The sequence below is a fragment of the Octodon degus genome, unplaced genomic scaffold (assembly GCF_000260255.1).
Source record: "Octodon degus isolate 3935 unplaced genomic scaffold, OctDeg1.0 scaffold00093, whole genome shotgun sequence".
NCBI classification, from domain to species: domain Eukaryota; kingdom Metazoa; phylum Chordata; class Mammalia; order Rodentia; family Octodontidae; genus Octodon; species Octodon degus.
Genome location: NW_004524669.1, coordinates 4,573,507 through 4,594,792, shown reverse-complemented (window position 1 = coordinate 4,594,792; position 21,286 = coordinate 4,573,507). Strand labels below are relative to the sequence as shown.

Below are 21,286 nucleotides of genomic sequence, written 5' to 3'. Positions count from 1 at the left end.
GCAATAATTTTCCAGGTCCACCCAACCTAGGACCCCAGAACCTCTCCCATGAGACAACAGCCTCCACCAGTATCCCAAATCCACCCACCCCCGGACTGTTGTGGAGTTCAAATCCATCTCCAAGTGTGGGTTGGGGCCATCTCACAGAGAGACTGCAAGAAAATTAATTACTTAATGTGTGTAAACGAGCTTTGAAGATGAAAAGTGCAAACATACAATGTCCCTAATAACATCTTCAATACTTTTACGGAGCCCAACTCACTGCTGAGCTCACCTTTAAGACGAGTCTTTGGGAGTTGCTGGCAAGTTCCCCAAGCCAATAAACAACATAAAATGCCTTTTCACTCCTTTTATGCAGCCAACCCCAGCTCTCCTCACCAATAAAAGGACCCAGGAGGATCAGAGAGACCAGGAGAAACCTAAGCCTCGCACTCAGCAGCCCACACCAACCTTCCCAACTGCTCAGACTCTGCTCAGACCCACAGGATGTCCTGCCGCTCCTACAGAATTAGCTCAGGATGCGGTGTCTCCCGAAACTTCAGCTCCTGCTCAGCAGTGGCCCCCAGAACCGGCAACCGTTGCTGCATCACCGCTGCCCCCTACCGAGGGGTGTCCTGCTACAGGGGGCTGACGGGCTTCAGCAGCCGCAGCCTCTGTAACCCTGGCTCCTGTGGGCCCCGTATGGCTGTTGGGGCCTTCCGCTCTGGCTCCTTTGGCCGCAGCTTTGGCTACCGCTCCGGAGGCGTGTGCGGCCCCAGCCCGCCCTGCATCACCAGCGTGTCCATCAACGAGAGCCTCCTCACACCCCTCAACCTGGAGATCGACCCCAACGCGCAGTGCGTCAAGCACGAGGAGAAGGAGCAGATCAAGTGCCTCAACAGCAGGTTCGCTGCCTTCATCGACAAGGTCAGTGATACCGGAAATGGTCCAGAGAAGACCTCAAACCCACCTGCCCTAGAGAAGGCCGGGTCTGCTGGAGAGACAGGCTGGCTGGCTGCCTGTTCTGAGGTAGCAGAGGGGCGAAATGCGGACCAGTACGGCTAGTAAGATGACTGTCATCACTTCACTTCAGCTAAGTTTATGGCGATCCAAGCCTGGCCTAGAAACCGAGTCTGTACCCTAAAGGATGCATGTGTTTCAGCAGACAAGATGGCACAGAGCGACAGAGCTGTCCCCAGGAAACTGGACTGGGCCCTGGGTGTAGGAAGAGTAGAAGATAACAGAACAAAAGGTGGATCATGGTCCAGGCAGCAGGAGAAGTTGGCAGCAAGGGCTCTGGGCACTCTGCTCCCCGAGTCCTTGCCGAGCACTCAGCAGGGAGACCCCAGGAAACCTATCCCTCTGGACAGCAAGCCTCGCCTCAACTAGTGTGTGGTCAGGGTTAATGAGCTTGTGCATGGAAAGGGCTGGCAAACAACAGCTCTCATTAAATGACAGGCTGTTATTATTTTCCCAAGACTGGAGTGGGTGAAGAGTATGGTAATTAAGCCTGGCCTGGAAGCCTTGTTGTGGATGGAGGGGTGGGATGAGGCCAGGGAGGTGGCGCACAGCTGGATGAGGCTACTTCCCAGTGAGGTCTGGGAAAAGGAGAAGGACTAGCCTTGCTGGAGCGGGAGTCTGCTTACTGAGCATGTGACCATCCTGTTGTCACATTTTTCTTAGTGATCTTAGTTAATCCTCAGAATGACTCCATGGGGTAGGAGTTATTACTCCATTTTTCAAATAGTGAATCAGAGCTAAGTTTACACGAGCTGTGCATCAGTAGCAAGGGCATGTGAGGACTGGACAGACACTCCAGGGACATGGAATCCTCACTCCATCACTTACCATGAGCTGGGCCTTCACACCTCAGCAGTCTCAGGGCCCCCATCCTAATGTGGGAGAAGTGATATCCACCCCTTCACAGAATTGTTGTCTCTGAAATCTATAGGAAGATGTCCAGGATGGAAACATAGACATAGATGTATACGAATATTCAGTAAGAGTTTGTTGCATAAATGAATAAATGAAACGCACCTGGTTATTACGGTAGTTAAATTGATTGACCACACATCAGTGCTGTTCCGGGCACTTTACGTGTATTAACTGGCAAAGTCTTCTCAACAATTCTATCACCATTATCCCCATTTTAGAAAACCTAGTACCAAATTTGCCTACTTCAAGTGGCAGAACTGAAAGTGGGATTAGACCTTTGGCTTTAAATTCAGCCTAGTCACTTCCCTCACACCTACCACTGCCTCTCTGGATGCTAGGAATGGGGTCCCTTGGACCTTAAACTCCCAACCCTATGGCTCAACCCTGTTCAGCTACCATCCAAAAACCAGACCCCTCCCCAGACTTCCCACTGAGTCTTTCCTCCTCCCTCCACATACAGGTGCGCTTCCTGGAGCAGCAGAACAAGCTGCTGGAGACCAAGTGGCAGTTCTACCAGAACCGCGAGTGCTGCCAGAGCAACCTGGAGCCGCTGTTCGAGGGCTACATCCAGACTCTGAGGCGGGAGGCCGAGTGTGTGGAGGCCGACGGTGGGAGGTTGGCCTCGGAACTCAACCATGTGCAGGAGGTGCTGGAGGGCTTCAAGAAGAAGTGAGTGAGCCTTCCAGCCCAGGTGGCGGCGGTGAAGTCCTTAGTCTCCCCAGATTCCTGGGCTCCTGTAGAGCCCCCAGAGGCCCTGCCAACCCTGGAAATAGTGCTCAAGGGAGTGAGGAAAGGAACGCAGCAGAGCCCTGTCTATGCACATCCCCTACCCTTTGCTCACTTGGCAAGCAGTTCTGTGCCTGCCCACCTGTGGCACACTCTCTCCTGGGCTCTAGGGTGCACTGATGGTGCCAGACCTGTAAACTGGGGTATATACTCCTTATCTCCCCAGTTCAGAAAGGCTGGGAGGTGCAGATCATGGCTGAGAGAAGGGCCAGCCTGTGAATGGTACACAACTAGATTATGGAGAAAATCAAAGTGATATCTGGAGAAGGTTATACCTTTCCCCACCCTTAGGACTCAACCAGGGGTTGTGGTGTTTAAGGTCCACCCTCTCCACTCTAACTTTCTCTCTCCCACACCAGGTATGAAGAGGAGGTAGCTCTGCGAGCCACAGCAGAAAACGAGTTTGTGGTTCTAAAGAAGGTGAGGGGGCTGGTCACAGGGCAGGGAGGGAAGGGACCCACCTTGGCCTAGGGCACTGTCACCATGCTGACCCAAGCACCCTCCTCCTCCTCCTCCCCTGTGCGTGCTCCTCTTCCTTGCTGCACCCCAGGATGTGGACTGTGCCTACCTGCGGAAATCAGACCTGGAGGCCAATGTGGAGGCATTAGTGGAGGAGTCAAGCTTCCTGAAGCGCCTCTATGAAGAGGTGAGAGGCACCATCAACCAGAAAGGCATGGGAGGGGGGCAGAGTGCCTGTGTGTACTGTGGTTGCCAGGGTGTGGCATACAAGAGAAGAGCACAAGAGCACACACACATGTGACAAGGCCAGTAGTAGAGGGCATGTTGCATGTGCCCAAACATAGCATGTGTGTTTACATGTGTGAGAACCATGGATATCATGTGTGCTTATCCACTGTGTGTCTGTGAGCAGCTCTGTGGGCTAGAAGGAACATCTATGCACTGGTCTCTGTGAATCCTGGCGTATAGATGGATACAGAAGTGTACATCTTTGGCCAGGAGTGGGTCCCACATAGGGTGGGGCTTAACCAGTGAACCAGTCACCCTGCCTGATGTTCAAACCCAGCCACCCTCCTGGGTGCCTTTGAGTCAGGCCTTTTGTACACTGTGGGTTTCACTTTGTCTATGTGTTATAGCAGAAGCTGTCCCCAGACGAGGTCTGTCCCCTCTAGAGCTCCATTGTTTTGTAGCAGGCCTGTGCATGAATGAAGATAGTGGAGGCAGGACTCATGTGGCATGCCTGGCCAGTGGCCCCCAGGGACTGAACATGTCACCAGAGATGGGGCACATAGTCCTGATTAGACACCAGACTCACATGCACTGCCACTGGCCCCACAGGAGATCCGTGTTCTTCAAGCCCACATCTCCGACACCTCAGTGATCGTCAAGATGGACAACAGCCGGGACCTGAACATGGACTGTGTCGTGGCCGAGATCAAGGCTCAGTATGATGACGTGGCCAGCCGCACCCGGGCCGAGGCTGAGTCCTGGTACCGCACCAAGGTCAGTGGCTTGGGAAACTGCCTTTCAAAAGTGGCAGTGGGAGGGATGGGAAGGGTCTATTAGAAAAGAATCCTTTTTTAAAAAAAATTTATTATTTTTTTAAAGACAGTACAAAATAGTATTAAAATAAAAATTACAAGTGATATAGAATTTCACTTAACAAAATAATGTAAATTTCATAGTATTTATTGTAATACAGTGATGTCTTCAAACTAGTTTATTCATATTACCAGATATATGCATGTAAAATTGGAAGAAGAAAGAAAAAAGAAAAAAATTTATAAGAAATTAAGAAAAGAAAAAGGTCAAAAAATTGAACAAAAGAGACAAAACAAATTAAGCATTAAATTCTCCTTTCTAGGGGCCAGTGAGATAGCTCAGCAGACTAAAGCACCTGCTTAGGCAAGTGCAAGAACTGCAGTTTGATCCCTGGTACCACATGCCTCACCAGCCTTGCCCCCAGCACAGGCTGAACCGACCACAGAGTCCAGGCATAGTGGCAGACACCTGTAATCCCAGCATTGAGGATGCTGAAAACAGAAGGATCACTATGAGTCTGAGCTGCATAGTGAGACACTGTAACAACCAAATACATTTTTTTAAATTTCTTTTCCATAGACTAGCATAAATCCACAGTACAGTTGTTCAAACCACCCTGCATACATACACAGATATATCTCTTTCCTCATTCCTTTTCAATACACCCATTCCCTTAGAAAAGGATTCTTTTACCCTAGGGATGATAAGAAAATGGCTAACAGCTCTCAGGGCCACATAACAGAGCAGGGTCACCACGTGTGGTTCCACAAGCAGAGCCCTACACAACTGGCTCCTCCAAGTCACTGGAGGTGTTCCAAGGAGTGGGGTGTCCTATCCCCAAGCCTCATAAGCTTCTCTACTTTCTACAGTGTGAAGAGATGAAGGCCACGGTGATCCGACATGGGGAAACCCTGCGCCGCACCAAAGAGGAGATCAACGAGCTGAACCGCATCATCCAGAGGCTGACAGCAGAGATAGAAAATGCCAAGTGCCAGGCAGGTCACAGGGGAGACTCACATACCCACAGCACTGGTGGGCTGCAACACAGACCCTTTGCCCACAGGAGGGCAGAGACTCAGGCCACACACAGTCAGAAACCAGGGACCCCAACAGGGGCCAACGGCTCCCCACCAACACACTTGGTGTGTTGAGCTGGGATGAGCCTTCACACTGACTTCCAAAAAACTATGGAGCCTTTCTTTGGCAGCCGTGCAATCACCATGAGGGTGAGATGGCGTAAAACCTGCCCCTCACCTCCCTCATGTTCCCAGCTTTATTAGCTACCTGGCACGGAGCCAACCTTCCCTCTAGGACTCTATCCCCTCACTTCCACCCCAGCTCCACCTGCTTGGTGAGCCAGGCTCTGCTCTCTCATCTGATCTTCTTGTCTCCACCCTGTAGCGAGCCAAGCTGGAGGCTGCTGTGGCTGAGGCAGAGCAGCATGGTGAGGCGGCCCTCAATGATGCCCGCTGCAAGCTGGCTGAGCTGGAGGGAGCCCTGCAGAAGGCCAAGCAGGACATGGCCTGCCTGCTCAAGGAGTACCAGGAGGTAATGAACTCCAAGCTGGGCCTGGACATTGAGATCGCCACCTACAGACGCCTCCTGGAGGGTGAGGAGTACAGGTGAGTCTAAGAAGGACCTTGGGAGATTTGGGGGGGAGGGTCTAGTCTAGAGCCATACTGCTCTGAAGGCACCTGACCCTAGCGAATTAGTAGAACTGGGTCTAGTGAGTACTTGGATGGGAGAACATGGAACCTTGAACCTTCCAGCATGATCCATCTCTTGAGCCCCAGTGTGACCTGCAGTGCCAACCAGGCTAGTACAGGTTTCAAGAGTAATAATAATGCCATATCTGAGCTAAATGCCCATTTTATAATCCTCATAATCCAAGAGGTTGGTGTTCCTTTTCCTCATCCAAAGATACAAAAATAACCTCAGAGTTTGGTGCCTGGCCCATAGCCACAGTTGCTAGGAGCTGGGACCTGTACCCAGGTACTACACCTCTACAGCCACTTCTCCTCACAGCTTCTGAGTAGGGCTGCACCCGCCACACGGGCTTATGCACAGTACTGGCAATGTGCCCCACAGGCACGGAGCTCTACTCAGCCCTGAGCCCCTGTCACTCACCCTGGAGAGCCTGGTTCCACATCCTCATGAGCACCACCGGCACTGGGAGGGGGTGAGCGCTCAGATCTGAGGCAGCACATAGGCGCCATCCTCTAGTCTCCTACTGCTGGGAACCAGAAGGGCTAGTTTCTGCGGGTAAAGAGCCACAAAGGACGGAGCACATTGAATGCAGATCCCTACCTAACTACACACAGGATGCAGGATGAAATCTCTCTGTCTCGATGAATCCCGCTCAGGCCCTAGAACTAATGGAGTCTTTTCCCCCCACAGGCTGTGCGAGGGTGTGGGCTCCGTGAATGTCTGTAAGTATCTGCTTGAAATTCCCCTAGAAAATTGCTTTACCGGGCCAGCCAAATAGCTCAGCGGATTGAAGTGCCTGCAAGCAGGCGCAGGGGCCAGGGGTTGCATCCCTGGGCCTGCTGTGCCGTCTCCGCACCTGGGGCGCGCTGAGACAGCAATTGAGACTGGGGGTGGTGGCATGCGCTTGTAATCCCAGCACTAGGGAGGCGGTAAACAGGAGAATCACTATGAGTCCCATCTAGTAGTGAGACCATGAACACCCTGTAGAACCTTCCCTACGAAAGAAAGAAAGAAAGAAAGAAAGAAAGAAAGAAAGAAAGAAGAAAGAAAATTCACTTATTTACTGATAAGTGAAGCTGAAGCCTCTAGCCTACACTGAACCCCGAATATTCTCCCACTGACAGAGGACCTTCGGTCCGGTGCTCCTCATTGGAGACCAAATGTGGTGGAGCAGGCAGAGTTGAGCGCCTCTCACTGGCAGCTACGGCGAACTGCAGGCCATGGAAAGGAGTCCCACAGTCCTAGGAGGCTCACCAGGCCTTTGTTACTGACCAGTAAAGGAACAGCAGGAGGTGACTCCTGCAATATGATGCCCAGGGTCTGTCATAGGTTGGGGAGACCCCAGCCAGCTCCTTACCTCGAGTGTCTTCCTTTTTCACAGGCGTCAGCAGCTCCCGCGGTGGAGTCACCTGTGGGGGCCTCACGTTCGGCACCACTCCTGGTCGCCAGATTGCCTCTGGCCCCTCTGCCACAGGGGGAAGCATCACGGTGATGGCCCCCGATTCCTGTGGTCCCTGCCAGCCCCGCACCTCCACCTTCAGCTGCGGGAGCAGTCGGTCAGTGCGCTTTGCGTAGCGTGGGGGCCTCTGCCCCACCTCTCCCTGCCCCGCACTGAGTGGTGTGTGTGTGTGGAAAATGTGTGCTTGCTTCCAGAATCTTCCAGATGTTCCTACAGAGGGAAAGACCCTTGGTTCGCTGTCCTCCACCTTCTCGTCTTAGGGAGCTGCTCCCTAGTTCTCCCCACTTCAGTTAGAGGGTCACTCCCAGCCCTTCACTTAACTCCAACTTTGCCTCCAGACCCTTGTGGCCAGTATGTGTTACTCACCAGGCTCTCTAGGATGCTGTCAGTCATCCCGAGTGGCTGGCAATGTGGAAGCTTGGCCTCCCCTGAGTCAAGGCATGACCCTAACCACCCAGCCAGGGCTCCCACAACCTAAGAATCAGAGCAGTGTCCCCCAGCCCCAGCAGATGGGCAGCACTGCCAGATTATTCTTGGTTGTGTTTGCTTGTCTCTCTGGCTGCCTGCCTTCCTCTGGGTGACCCTGCTCCAGCCAGACCTCTTGTGTGACCTGCAGTGGAGAGGCTCATTGTTGTGAGAATCCTTTCACCTGTAGCCTGCTGGCTGGGGGACTTTGGATGAGTCTTGCTACTCGGTGCACCTTTATACATTTCAAAGACCTTGTGGTTGTTCCAGATGTCCCTCTGCCAGGTGCAGGAGGGGACTGTCCAGTGTAGGGGTGGGGTGGAGAACCTTAGACTGTTTCCTGGGTCCCCCTCTGGTTATGTCTGTGGGTGCCTTGCCTTCTGGGTTGTTCCAATCTGTGTTTCAATAAATGCTGCTGCGATGCAAAGATGCGTGGTCTTGTGAGCTCCAGCGCCTCTGCTCCCTTCTTTCCCAGCAGCAGCTCACCAGCGCTGGTGCAGCCCCGCCCAGTGCTTCCCTAGTAACTCCACCTCTTCCTGTCTCATTCTTTAGCCTGATTCCACTTGATCCTTGGTACATGTGGGTCTTGACCACAGCCCCAGACCCCCTTAAGTCCTTCTCCTTGGCCTTCACAGCTCAGCAGCCAGAACTCTGCTCCAAATGCACACTGTCTTGCACTACCTCCAGGCTCAAGTCACTTTCCAGCACGAATGTAGGCATCTTATGGCAGAGCCAGCTTTATCCACCCCTTCTTCTGCACCTATTCATCAGTCTGTCCAACCCCTCCGCCCAACAAGGGCCTTCCCAGACTTGGACTCCATCTAAAGGGACAAGTTTACCCCCTGAGGCTCCCAGAACTACTCTCTCCCTCCCAGCCTATAGGGACACATGAGCCCATTCATGCTCCTCATCTCACTGGCCTTTGATCAAGACTTCTTTGCTCTCCCTACCTAACAACACTCATACACACACGCGCGTGCACATGCGCACGCACATGCACACACACATATGCACACACGCAGGAATGCACATACAGCCCTAGGATCCTGAGGTCCTACTCTGTGCCTCTGAGCCAGGGATGTAAGTGGAAGTGGATATGTATGGAGTCGGGATCAAGCTGAGGTTTCTGGAAGGCAGAAAATTTCTCCTTCTGGCTTTGAGCCTCCACTAGGTCCCAGGAAGAAACCCAAAGACATGATGGGCCTGGGATGCATCATATTGACTGAGGCAGCTAGAAAAGGAGCTATAGAAATCCAGCCCTCATGGACTCAGTTCCATTTCTCCACTAGGGGAAAAAATGTGATGTGATTATTGTCAGGCAACATCTGTCCACTAACCTGTATGCTGTTCTAACTCCCTCCCTATCACCCAGCCTCTTTCCCAGAGAAGTTAAAACCCTATGCATAGGACTGCAAGCTCATTTCAGGCTTAAAAGATTATGACCCCTCTAGAGAATATTGGCTTCTTACAAGTGCTCAGGGTACTCCTCCACTTGAGGTTTGCAGGTCATAGCAGCCAGGCCTCCTCTGAGTCTCCAACCTACCCCTTCTCTTTCCTGGCTCTGAGGGCCCAGAGGACCTGCATAGCATCACAATAGATCAACATTCAACCTTGGATACATCATTCATCCACAGAAAAGTCTAAATATCAGGGGCTAAAAGGTCAAAGTATGGAGATTTGAGCCCAATTCTTACAAGGCTTCTGGGTCTTCGGTGAGATCTTAGACAAGATATGGGCTGGAATGAGTTGTGGTGGGGGAAAAGAACTTGATGTCACTGTAGAACAGGGCCAAGAAAACTAAAATACCAAATCTGTACTGAGAAAATAAGATACCAAGATCTGGAAGATATCAATAAGCTTTTTAATACATGTCTGTCTTTAGTGTACAATGATCATCAACCAATTTGGCCAGCCAGGGGCTCCTTTGGCTTCCAAGTACAGGTACCTCTCCCAGCTCCCACTTTACAACCAACAGAAACAATCCAAAGTCATCTCTTCTGGTTAAAGCAGTTGGAGGCTCCCTTAGCCCTCTCCTGATAAAAGCTCTGTCCCCTGAAAAAGGCAACAAGGACAATCCAAGTAACTAAGGGTGGAAGTTTTAGGAGAAAGACAATGTTAACAAAGTCAGGTGATCTGAAATTGAAAGATCAAGGGAGTCAGAGGACCGAATGGCCCAAACCAAAAAGAGTGTGGGAGTGCCAACCTCTTTCCTAGGCTCTCTCCTGTGAAACATCACAAAACAACCTAACATCTTCATCAGAGAAATAGAGAAATCAGACCTTTCTAGTTAATTCTCATTTAAATAACTGATGTCTTCCCAAAACTTTTTCCAGAAGATTCAAAAGTATGAGCTAGGTGCAGTGCTGCATACCTAGAATCTCAAATTCTAGGAGGCTGAGGCATGGGGATCAATAGTTCCAAAGTTCAAGCCCAGCCTATGCAAGAGAGTTAGTGAGGCCCTGTCTTCCAATAAAGAAGGGTGTGAACATGGCTCAGGAAAAAGGTCCTGTTTCAATCCCTAGTACTGAAAAATAACAGAAGTGTGCAGTTTAGTCCTCCCTAAACAATAGGTAAGCTTGGGCTTGGCTGGTTTCTCTTTTCCCGTCCAAGCCAGTAGCACTGCTCCACCAAGCCCCTGTTTCAGTCCTCCTCACACACATTCCCAAAACATTTCTTTCTTCTGGGCCCAGTATCTCTGACTGTTTCCCACTTCCATCTCTGGAATCTCAGGAAATATAGCTTTGTGTAATTACTCTCCTGAGCCAAACATAGTAAGAGACATAAATTCACTAATCATTAGGAAAACTAGAAAGTGGATTTCACACAGACATGGAAATAACTGTCTGGGAATTTATCTAGCTTATTGACACCACTGCTTCTCTCTGGGAATAGGAATGTTATAGGTCAGCTGTACCAAGTGTCTTTTTTATTGAACACTAGAGCAACTAGGATCTGAGTTCTGCTCTCCTTGGGTGTGGGGATTTACCTAGAAGAAATAGCAGAGGGGAAAATGCTAGTTAACATTGCTCCATGCAGCTTCTCTGCCTCCAACTAAACCAAGGGACCCAGCATGATTCCTTTGATGCATCTGAGCAGGGATGGTGAAAGCTTCACACCCAGGGCATGGAGCACAGTAGGGGCAACACACAGAGGGTCCACTTAGGCATTGAAAACTTAAGAAGACATCAAAAGCACAAATTGGTAAATCTACCGATCACCACCACCACCATCACAACTGCCACGACAAGCACAATTGCCACTGCCATCACTACCATCACTGCCACCAACATCACCACCAAAATCACCATCACCACCATTGCCATCAAAATCACCATAATCTCCATCATCAACACCACTAACACCACCACCGCCATCACCACTAAAACCATCATTGCCATCACCAGCAAAATCACCAACATTACCATCAACGTCAACATCACCACCAAAATCTCCATGATCACCACCATCAGCACCACCATCACCACCACCACCACTAACACCACGACCACCAACATTACCACTAAAATCACCATTACCACCATCACTATCAAAATCATCATCATTCCCAACAACACCATCACTAGTAACACCACCAACAAAAACAGCACTACCAAAATCACCATCACCACCATCACTATCACCATCATCACCACCAACACCAACACCACCATCATCATCACCATCATCAAAAAAGAAACACAGACTCTCCCCAGTTCATATTCCCCAACTTCAGAGCAGCAAGTGTTTATGGGACTCCTTTCTCTCTCCAGAAAAGTTACTCTGGGGTGCTTTTAACCTGATTTTACCTATGCTCAAAGTTGGTGGGATTCAGACCATGGTATATCCAGGATGTAGGCCCCTCTGAGAGCCTCTTTGTGTGGTAGGCAGAAGAGGAAAAGAGCACTGCACCGCTAAGAAATATGTACTTAGTTTTTCTGGTCAGGGCATTGTGCTAGAGTACAAAGGTGACACTTTGACACGCTGGCTGGAAAAAGTCTCAGAGTCAATGTCTCTGACCTTCGTCTCCACCCCATCTGAGTTTTGGTCTTCCTTGAATCCTTTATCTGGCTGAAGAAATTTTGAAGAAGAAGGAGGAAGAGGAGGAGGAGGACAAAGAGGATGAGGACAAGGACTAGGACGAGGGGGAGGACAAGGACGAGGACAAGGAGGAAGACAAGGACGAGGATGAAAAGTAGAAGAAATGTTATTATTTTAGGAAAAAATGGGGCATACAGATGAATGTCCATTTTGTATCTGTGTATTCAAAGTGGTTAGGATAGATATATAGTTACATTCTCTTAATGAATAGAATGATTTGTTCTAATGGTGTTTGTAAATAGGATCTCAAGTCCGCATCTTGTGCAGCAATTAACCACTAAGAAGAATACATGCAGTGTGTTATTTGTTGAATCTGTACTTCCGATTTGATTTGAAACTGTCTCATTGCTATCTGTTTATCAATAAAATTTTGACCAAAAAAAAAAAGAAATGTTATTATTTTAGGGCCTAGGGAGATAGCTCAGTAGAATAAGCACCTGCCTGGCAAGCGTAGAGTCCTGAGTCCAATCCCTGGTACCAGAAAAAAAGAAATGGAATTATTTTACACCGTCCTTCCCTAGGAATCTCATTAAATAATTAGGAAATATTAATGTCCAGAGAAGGAAAAAATCTTTAAGCCACTAACACCCAATCAGGCTTTTCATTATTCTTCTGAAAGATTACCTAGAAGCTTTACCAGCATAGTGAGGCAATCTGTTGGGAGTGCATCTCCTCCCTTCACCCCTCACCCCTGTAACTTGATTCCACCTCCCTCCAGAAACTTCAATTCCCTCTGTCTTTCTGTAGCCCAAAACGCTACTTAGCAACTGGTCATTTCTTTGGGTATCATACCTTGTGTGTGGCTCCCATGTGCATTTGCACACCAATAAACTTTATGCTTTTTCTCCTGTTATGTTAATCTGTGTTGTCAGTTTATCTGAGAAGAGTCAATGTGAATCTTCAGGGGTAAATATAAGCTTCCCTATAACAAATATCCTGACCAGTAAGGCCCCTGGGGACACAATCTGAAGGTGTCAGAGGACTGCATTTTGCCAGGGAGAACTATTCCACAGCTTCTTTGTCTTGAAATCAAATATATATTCCTATGGAAAAATTATCTTATACTCAGCCAGGTCATTTATAAGATTTACTTTCTAAAATGTTCTAAATAAAATAAGGTGGGAGAAGTAGCATTCTTCTGAACCAAGAAGGGAAAGACAACCGTCCTCCCAAAACCCCACCCTCCATCTCATCACAGCCAGGGACACCCAGCACCAAGGGAGACTCCAGGGAGGCTCTTCTGGGTGGAAGTTCCCAAGCCTGTCAGTTCAGGAAAGGGCTAGATGTAGACTTCACCAGGAAAATGGCCTCCAATCAGAAGTCTGAGTTTCAAGTCTGGGTCCTTACAGAAGAGGACTGTCTTCTCATACTATGTTTATATAACCACCTTAGTGTACAATCTGTCCATGGTTCCTGGAGAGCATGTGTTATATTTCCATACATGTTCCCAGAAAGTCTCTCTATCACCTTGTGCCATGTATTTCTGAAATGTTGACAACTAGTAAAGTAGAACCAGGTAGAACCCCTCATCCGGCAGCATATGGGGAGCTAGAGTACTGAGCTCAAAGGAGCAATCAGGGATTGTAGGGTAAAGGCATGTAAACCTGGATCTGAGTTTGAGTTCTAGACAGCGTTCTGATCTCAGTAAAATCATTTCTCTCAGCCTGTAAAACCACTTCTTTTCTTTCCTGTAAAAAGCAGTAATAATGCTATTGTTGTCAAAAATGAATGAAATGTGTACATTGTGTGCTGAACACTTAGCAGGTGTTTAATGAATGCGAGTTCCCTTCTCCTTCTCTTTTTGGCCTTTGCTGGGCCCCATGCTGGTATGTGTGAGGATCAGGCTATGACTTTGGCCTTTCAGAAGAATTAAAAGAAGGATGCCAAAGGCTTACTAACTTGATCCTGTGAGAATTAGAGGGAAAGTCACTGCCATTTCTAAAATTTTTTGACCCTCCTCTGCCCTCTGCCCACTGGAACCAGTGGCCTCACCCTGGATTGCACAGCAATCTCCCAGAAGTTTGCTAAAATGTAGGTTCCTGGGTTTATCCCTAGGGCTGCTGATTCATGTTCTAGGTGGAGCCTGGGATCTGGACATTTGACAAGTAGCCCGAGGGATCCTTGGGCCACACTCTGACAAGCACCAAAACAAGCAGGGCTCTGATAAGATTTACTCTCTAAAATGTTTCAAATAAAATAAAGTGGGAGAAGTAGCATTCTTCTGAACCAAGAAGGGAAAGACAACCGTCCTCCCAAAACCCCACCCTCCATCTCATCACAGCCGGGGACACCCAGCACCAAGGGAGACTCCAGGGAAGCTCTTCTGGGTGGAAGTTCCCAAGACTGTCAGTTCAGGAAAACGCTAGATGTAGACTTCACCAGGAAAATGGCCTGGAGTGAGGAAAGTAATGAAGGAACTCAGTAGAAGAAACCTTTTGCCATCAACATTTAATCAAGTACACCAAGAGAAAGGAGGAGAGCTCCATGGGAATCTTGAGAATTCTGTACAATCTCAAGCAGCCAATAGAAAGGACTCATCTGATTAGCCTCAGTCAATCTTTTCATTCTGTCATATACAATAGTTTGGGGACTCCAGGAATTTCCAGTCTCTCAGATCAAGCGAAGCGCTTCCCTCAGCCCCACTGCCTGTGCTGTCCCCTCAAGGCTGAGGCAGCATCCACAGCTCCTCCTATCCAAGAGCAAGGCCCAAAGATGCTCCCCCACACTGCACATCCCTCTACCCAGCTCCCTGCCAAACCCAGGATTTACATTCAAAGAATAAAGCATAGCTCCACTAAGAAGGAAACTGGAGAGCTGCATCTAAGACAAATGAATAAACTGGCTTTTGAGCCACAGAGCAAAGCTTTCCCCCTCTACCTTTCCACAGCCCCCAGCAAATCCATGAGGTCCAGAGTCCTGCCCATCTATGTAAACCTCACAGACCTTGCACTGGAGCAGGGTCCCATGACAGAGGGGGAACACAGGACACTGTTGCTGGCCACACCCCCCATGCTCCATGAGACACCGGAACCAAGATCCCCGCTGATCACACCACCCTGAGAACGGCTCACACCTGCAGAAAGAGACATCAGGTCAGAAGTTTCTCCCACCCTGGACATGGCATGACCCAGGGTCTTCTCATAAAATGACTCATTCTTTTCATAGTTTGAGGGACCAGCAATGTGAGACTTGCAAAACTAGAGACAAATCTAAACCCATTGTCATCTGCTTCTTCAAGTGGTTAGCAAATTGAACACTTCACTCTGCCTGGCCTACGCTAGTGTTGAGATGTGTTCATGCAATATTTGGGCAAAATTTGGTAGATTTTACTAAAGGAATAATCTATAAATAGAGCTCCTGGGAAGCTGAGGGAAATGGATTGTCAGAAGCAGACACCTGCCCTAGAGGCTGTGTACACAGTAGAATTCTAAAGATCAGGGATTTCTAGCTGATGAATGGCCCCAAGTGATCAGAATATAAATTTAGTATTTATTAAAACATGGGGTCATGTGAGGAGTTCCTCCTCCAGCCCTGCCAGCTTACAGGAGTATTCTGTATGTACAGAAAGTCTCAGCCTGTTTTGCAGAACCAGTTAGGGTGCCAGAATTTGCCACATTAATTTTCTCAGATTTCAAGGATAATCCAGATGGATCTACACAGGGATCAAGTATTGTGGGTCACCAATTTGTTCATTTCTTAGCACCTTCGACTCTGGTCAACTTCACCCAGTGCCCATAGACAGAGGTTTGGTCCCTAGTTGGATGCAACCTCATGTTCAGACCCAAGGTGACACCCAAGAGAGCCATGCCAGTACATGCTCAACTTACAGATGTTGACTGAGCCCACGCCTTCACACAGCCTGCAGGGGGGAGGAGACAAGAAGACATCAGAGCCCAGTTCCTCTGCTTTTGCCTCAGACTGATGTCTTTTTTAGCTCCCCACCAATTGGCTCAGACATTGAGCAAACACATTCCCTTGTGTGGACTCAGCTTCTTGTCTATAAAATGGGATGGCTGAATCCCACGATCAGTTTGAACTGATCCCAGTTTGAACATTCTCTGCCTGGAGGATTATATTTCAGTGAGACCATTCCAGTCCTGAGTGGGGATATAAAGGGATCACAGAGCCCCATCCTCACCTGCTTTCTTCGCCCTCCAGCAGTTTGCGGTAAGTGGCAATCTCCACGTCCAGGCCCAGCTTGGAGTTCATCACCTCCTGGTACTCCTTGAGCAGGCAGGCCATGTCCTGTTTGGCCTTCTGCAGGGCCTCCTCCAGCCCTGCCAGCTTGCAGCGGGCATCATTTAGGGCCGCCTCACCCTGCTGTTCTGCATCAGCTATGGAAGCCTCCAGCCTACAGCGCTGTAGGAGAAAAGAGGAGGGAAGGAATTTGGAAAGGGTTTGGCCTGAGAAGGTGGCTGGTGGGTTTCTAATGGTCTTAACCATCAATTTGCCTCCACTTAACAGAAGAAGCCCAGGCACACACGTGTTGACCCTGAAACCGGGCGTGGTGGTACGTTACTGTAATCCCAGAGCTGGGGAGGCCGAGATGGGAGGATCACTACAAGTCGGAGCTGCATAGCAAGACTGTACTAAATAAATAAAAGATTTAAAAATAAAAAACAAAATGATCAATTTTTTAACTTGATGCTTTTTAAATGAAATGCATCTGTGAAAAACAAACTAGATGGGGAAGCAGTAGTTCATTTGAAGATTTTTTTCTTTCATTTTTATACCAGTTCATTGTAAAAATCACTTGAGTTTTATAAGTGAGCCATTAGACGGAGGAAATGCTAACATCAGAATAGCACAAACAGTAATTAGTGTTATTGCCATATATCTGGGTTAGTTTACAAGGCACTTTCACAAATATTATCTTATTTGACCTTCAAAGTTACTTTGCAGGCTTGTCAGAACAGGCATTATTATCTCCACTAAACAGATGCAGAAACTGAGACTCAGAGAAGAAGCAACTTGTCCTAGGCTTCCCAAGTATGTAGTGACATCCCAGGTTTTCTAAGACCTACACGCACACACACGCGCACGCGCACGTGCACAGGAACACACACTTCATTCTTCAGCCACTGAGCTCAGCACACTGACAGACAACCTCCCAGCACACTGGCTCTGAGCTGCCCCCACTAGCCAGCACAGTGGAAAGCACATGAGCGACGGCCAGGATTAGGCCACACTTCAGATCTCCTCTAACTGCACTCCCATAAAGGAACCCATTCCCGTGTTTCATGAATCCAGCTGTTAGCAGCAACAAGTTACCTTGCATTCAATAGCCACACAGAAGAGAGAGGATGGAGGGGCCAAGGATTTAGCTTAGCAGTAGAACACTTGCCTAAGCAAGCTGGAAGCCCTGGGTTTGGTCCTCGGCACCAAAACCAAAAATAAACCTCGACTAAAAAAGACAAAAAAAAGGGGGGAGGGGACGGACGATAAGCTAGGTGTGTGTGTGACCTCAGCACTATGCTAGAGGCGGTACCACAAATCAGCAGGGGAAACAGATTACATAATCCAGTTTCTTAGTCTACACAGAAAAATTAAATTGGAACCCTCTTCACTATATATAAAAAAATAAAGTCAAATGGAGTAAAGAGGTAAAACTATGAATTCAGTAGATCACAAAAATATTAGAGGAGATCTAATATCTCAAGACTTTCTAACCATAAAGCCTTAAGGGAAGACTCAAGAGACTTGGTCATGTTAGGTTTAAGATTTTAAACCGACAAACAACAAATTAAGAGATTAGTTAGCTGCAATGTATGACTGACAAAGGCTACAATCTAGATGGGATGCAAGAGGCAGTGCTGCAAGTCACCAAGAAGAAAAGGTGAAACCCAGTACCGCAGCTCATGCCTATAACCCCATCGCTCTGGGAGGCAGGGGGATGGCAAGTTTGAGTCCAGCCTGGGTACCGTGACAGCTTAGTGAGATCCTGTCTCAAAATTGTTAGAAATGTAAAAAGATCTGGGATGTAACTCAGTACAAGAGCCAGTTCAATCTGCCACCAAAACAACAACAGAAAGAAATTCCACTAGAAAATGGGCAGGTGATGTGAACAGCCAATTCTTAGAAAGAGAGACACAGATAACTGGTGTGCGTATGAGGTGAGGTTCCATATCACTGTGTTAATCAGAAGAATGAAAAGTTAACAATTAGATTCCAGTTTTACATCCACCAGATTTACAAGAACTGGAAAAATCTGATAATAGCAAATGCAGGAAGAACACAAATGACAAATTCTCTGGCACAGCAAAAGTAAAAGCCACCCAAAAGATAAGAGCAGCCCCTAAAGACAGGAGCATGGCAGAATCAGATGAGAAGCACGGGACCCCATAGAGTTCTAGGGTACCTGACCTGTTGCTTAGAGTTCTCCACCTCAGCCGTCAGCCTCTGGATCATGCGGTTCAGCTCGCTGACCTCTTCCTTGCTTCTGCGGAGGTTCTCGCCCTGCTGAGTCACCGTAGCCTTCATCTCCTGGCACTGCGGTTTGGGAGACAACAGACATGTCCTTGCCCTGCTCTTGCCAGGACCTCAGCCTCAGCCCCTCTGGGCTGCACGAGCACCTGTCCCAAGGGTACAGCCATCCAGGTGTACAGCCGCCTGGTTGTTCAGAAGGGAGCGCCGCCCTCCCATTCACCTTGGTCTGGTACCAGCTCTCAGCCTCAGCCCGGCTGCGACTGGCAATATCATCATACTGAGCCTTGATCTCGGCCACAACCATGTCCATGTTGAGCTCCCGGCTGTTGTCCATCTTCACCACCACTGAGGTTTCTGAGATTTGTGACTGCAGGATGGAGATTTCCTGTAGGAAACAGCACACAGCCCTCAGCAATAAAACCAGCTCCCAGATCCCAGGCAATCCCCAAAACAGCCCCAACTCAGAAACCTTAGAAAAGAAATTAGAAAATGACCAGGAATTGGGAAATTGCGAAAATGTAACTTTTAAAGGAAAAGGTTGGAATTTGGGGTATGAGCCTATGCAGTACATGAGAAAGAACTCAGCTAGTGCCTGGGTCAGCATCTAAAGAGATTTAGATGTACACAGATCAGCGGGATCACCCCACCTCGGGGCCTGAACCACCAGATTGGGAGAAGCCATCTGTACCAATGTAATCCACCAGAGAACACCCAGAGTTAAGCTCCTGGGGTTCCTACTTGAGCTTTTACACTACCCAAGTGCATACATGAGTTGTCAAATCTTCGTGAACAAGGGATGGGCCACAGTCTTTCTAATCATCTTGAAAGAAGGGCCTCACCTGCTTCCATTTGGAAAAGAAGTCTGAATCCAGAGAAGAATATCCTCTGGTTACAGAAGGAAAGATGTTCAGGCCCTAAGAGGTAAGCGATGCCAACTTTCCAGAGAACCCCACAGCTCAAGGACACCTTCCCCATAGCACCCCCCTCCTACCTCCTCATAGAGGGACTGCAGGAAAGTGATCTCCCTGGTCAGCAGGTCCACATTGGATTCGAGGTCTGACTTACGCAGATAAGCACTGTCTATGTCCTAGCAGAGACAGACAGAGAGGGTAGGGAATGGGCACACTCCTTGTCCCTGTGCCCTGAGCCTCGGCACTTTGCAGTAACCGTGAGGTCATCTTCTGGCCATCTCTCTCCCTCTGGCCTGCCCCATCCTTCTACCTGCGCTCACAGGTGTAACCTCCATTTTTCCTCTTCCCCACCAGGGCCCGCATTGCTATTTGCTCCTCACATTCCCTCTTGTGGTGTGAACAGCAGGCAGTAGAACTGGCTGCGAAGGGAAGGAAAGTGGGGAGGCATTCACCCCGCTCAGTACTGAGGATCCCGCTGAGCCTGGTATCACGACTCAGGATGTCAGGCTGCTTCATCTCAGCCAAGCTGTCCCAGCACAAGAGCACGAGACACTTCTGCGCGAGACCCAGGTCAGACCTGTCCTGGCACACAAGCTCTCTCTCAGTTCACCAGTACTTACATCACGGAGGTTGGAACGCAGGCTACTTGCTAACGAACACATACATAGCCTTTTACTCATCACTTCGAAATAAAAGAAAATTCCACAAGCGGCTTTTATCCCTCTGGTGTTTTCCTCCTCTCTAACACCACTAAATGACAGCGATCACTACCAAATTGACACAGGCTCACAAATTTCAGCAAGCTAAGAACCATCAGCCAGACCCTAGGATGGTGGGAGGAGCTGTGTCCAGGCCAGAGCACAGCGGGCCTCATAGTGTACACATCCGCGAGCCTAGTTACATAGAAGATGCCCGACAGCACTGCAGCAGGACATTCTTTTCTCCAGAACACTCGTCAACACAGTTTGGGTAGCTACATGGTGGCTGAGATGGCTTCTGCAGCCAAACCAACCCGCTGTCACCTGCCAGGGGGTTTAGCTCTTTGCCACCAACTCGGTTCATAAGAATATGGCAGGACACCCACAGTCAGTTTCTAGCATGCAAGATTTCATTCTTCCCTGTGCAACAGGAGTCACTCACCTTTTTTAGCAGCACAAACTCGTTCTCAGCTGTGGCCCTGAGGGCCACTTCATCTTCATACCTGAGGAGAGTGGACAAGAGAAAGGCTGGCCAGCCAGAGGCCAGGGCTACAAAACACTGGCTTTCCACTAATATTTTCTGTGTGCCTTTGAAGAAGAGCTTTGGTCTTTCTGAACTTGTGTTTCCCAGCTAGAAAGAAGCCAACAAAAGACCACTGCCTCTGTTCCCAGCTTAGACTGAGCCCAGTGATGGACCAGGGCTTGCATCATCTACTACGTGATAAGGCTTAGAGTAAATACTTGTGGGTGGGTGAAAGGCAGACAAATGTTCCCCAGAGCCTGTCAACTCTAAAATTGAGCAAAATATTAAGCTCTCTAAAACCACCCCCTCTTGAGATCTGATCCTCCAACCGTCTATCCCAGGGCTTGAATTCCTCCTGGAAGTAGTCCATGGCCAGGGGGCATTTCTCCTCCACCAGCCTTGCTCCCTTCCCTAAGCCAGGACCTCCTCTCTGAAGCAGTAGCAAGGAGAGCAGAGTTCCCAGAGAGTGGTGTCTATAACTTCTTAATTACAGGGAAATTGCAACTTTACTAAACTCTCGGTTCCATAATTACCAGCTCTCCCATGCCAAGGGTGGGTGGTGAAGCATGACACCTGGCTTCCACAAAGGGCTTCTGTGTTGCTTCACCCACAGGAGGAAAAGATCCCCTGCCATGTCCCTCTGGCTGATCTTCTAAGACCAGAACTCTGAAGAAGGCTGAGGTCAGAATGACCAGGATGAATTCATGTCAAAATCATCTTTCAAGGGGCTGGGGAGATGGCTCAGTGGAATAAGTGCTTCTCTAGCAAGTACAAGGGCCTGAGTTCGATCCCCAGTTCC

The 21,286-nt window shown here is 48.8% G+C and overlaps 2 protein-coding genes across 2 annotated transcripts in view; one reads left to right on the top strand and one right to left on the bottom strand.

Moving 5' to 3' along the window:
• The first annotated feature begins 445 nt into the window (after positions 1-445).
• On the top strand, positions 446-8,202 carry LOC101582221 (keratin, type II cuticular Hb5). Its single transcript, XM_004637847.2, has 9 exons — positions 446-906; positions 2,375-2,583; positions 3,060-3,120; positions 3,251-3,346; positions 3,997-4,161; positions 5,070-5,199; positions 5,606-5,822; positions 6,598-6,629; positions 7,289-8,202. The coding sequence occupies exons 1-9, from the start codon at positions 487-489 to the stop codon at positions 7,480-7,482; spliced, it is 1,524 nt and encodes a 507-aa protein (XP_004637904.1). The 5' UTR covers positions 446-486; the 3' UTR covers positions 7,483-8,202.
• Positions 8,203-14,853: 6,651 nt separating this feature from the next.
• LOC101584825 (keratin, type II cuticular Hb5-like) overlaps positions 14,854-21,286 on the bottom strand; it is a 10,729-nt gene continuing 4,296 nt past the window's right edge. Inside the window, exons 3-9 of the mRNA XM_004637997.1 lie at positions 20,407-20,467; positions 19,347-19,442; positions 18,576-18,740; positions 18,293-18,418; positions 16,068-16,288; positions 15,757-15,788; positions 14,854-15,002 (exon numbers count right to left, since the gene is read on the bottom strand). Of these exons, the coding sequence (XP_004638054.1) occupies positions 14,854-15,002; positions 15,757-15,788; positions 16,068-16,288; positions 18,293-18,418; positions 18,576-18,740; positions 19,347-19,442; positions 20,407-20,467 (850 nt within the window). The remainder of the gene's footprint in view (positions 15,003-15,756; positions 15,789-16,067; positions 16,289-18,292; positions 18,419-18,575; positions 18,741-19,346; positions 19,443-20,406; positions 20,468-21,286) is intronic.

What these genes read in the sequence shown, in the direction of transcription:
- LOC101582221 (XM_004637847.2), top strand. Translation starts at nt 487, where the DNA reads ATGTCCTGCCGCTCCTACAGAATTAGCTCAGGATGCGGTGTCTCCCGA. An exon ending in TCGCTGCCTTCATCGACAAG is followed by an intron (nt 907 to 2,374) that starts GTCAGTGATACC and finishes CTCCACATACAG; the next exon opens with GTGCGCTTCCTGGAGCAGCA. An exon ending in AAATGCCAAGTGCCAGGCAG is followed by an intron (nt 5,200 to 5,605) that starts GTCACAGGGGAG and finishes CCCTGTAGCGAG; the next exon opens with CCAAGCTGGAGGCTGCTGTG.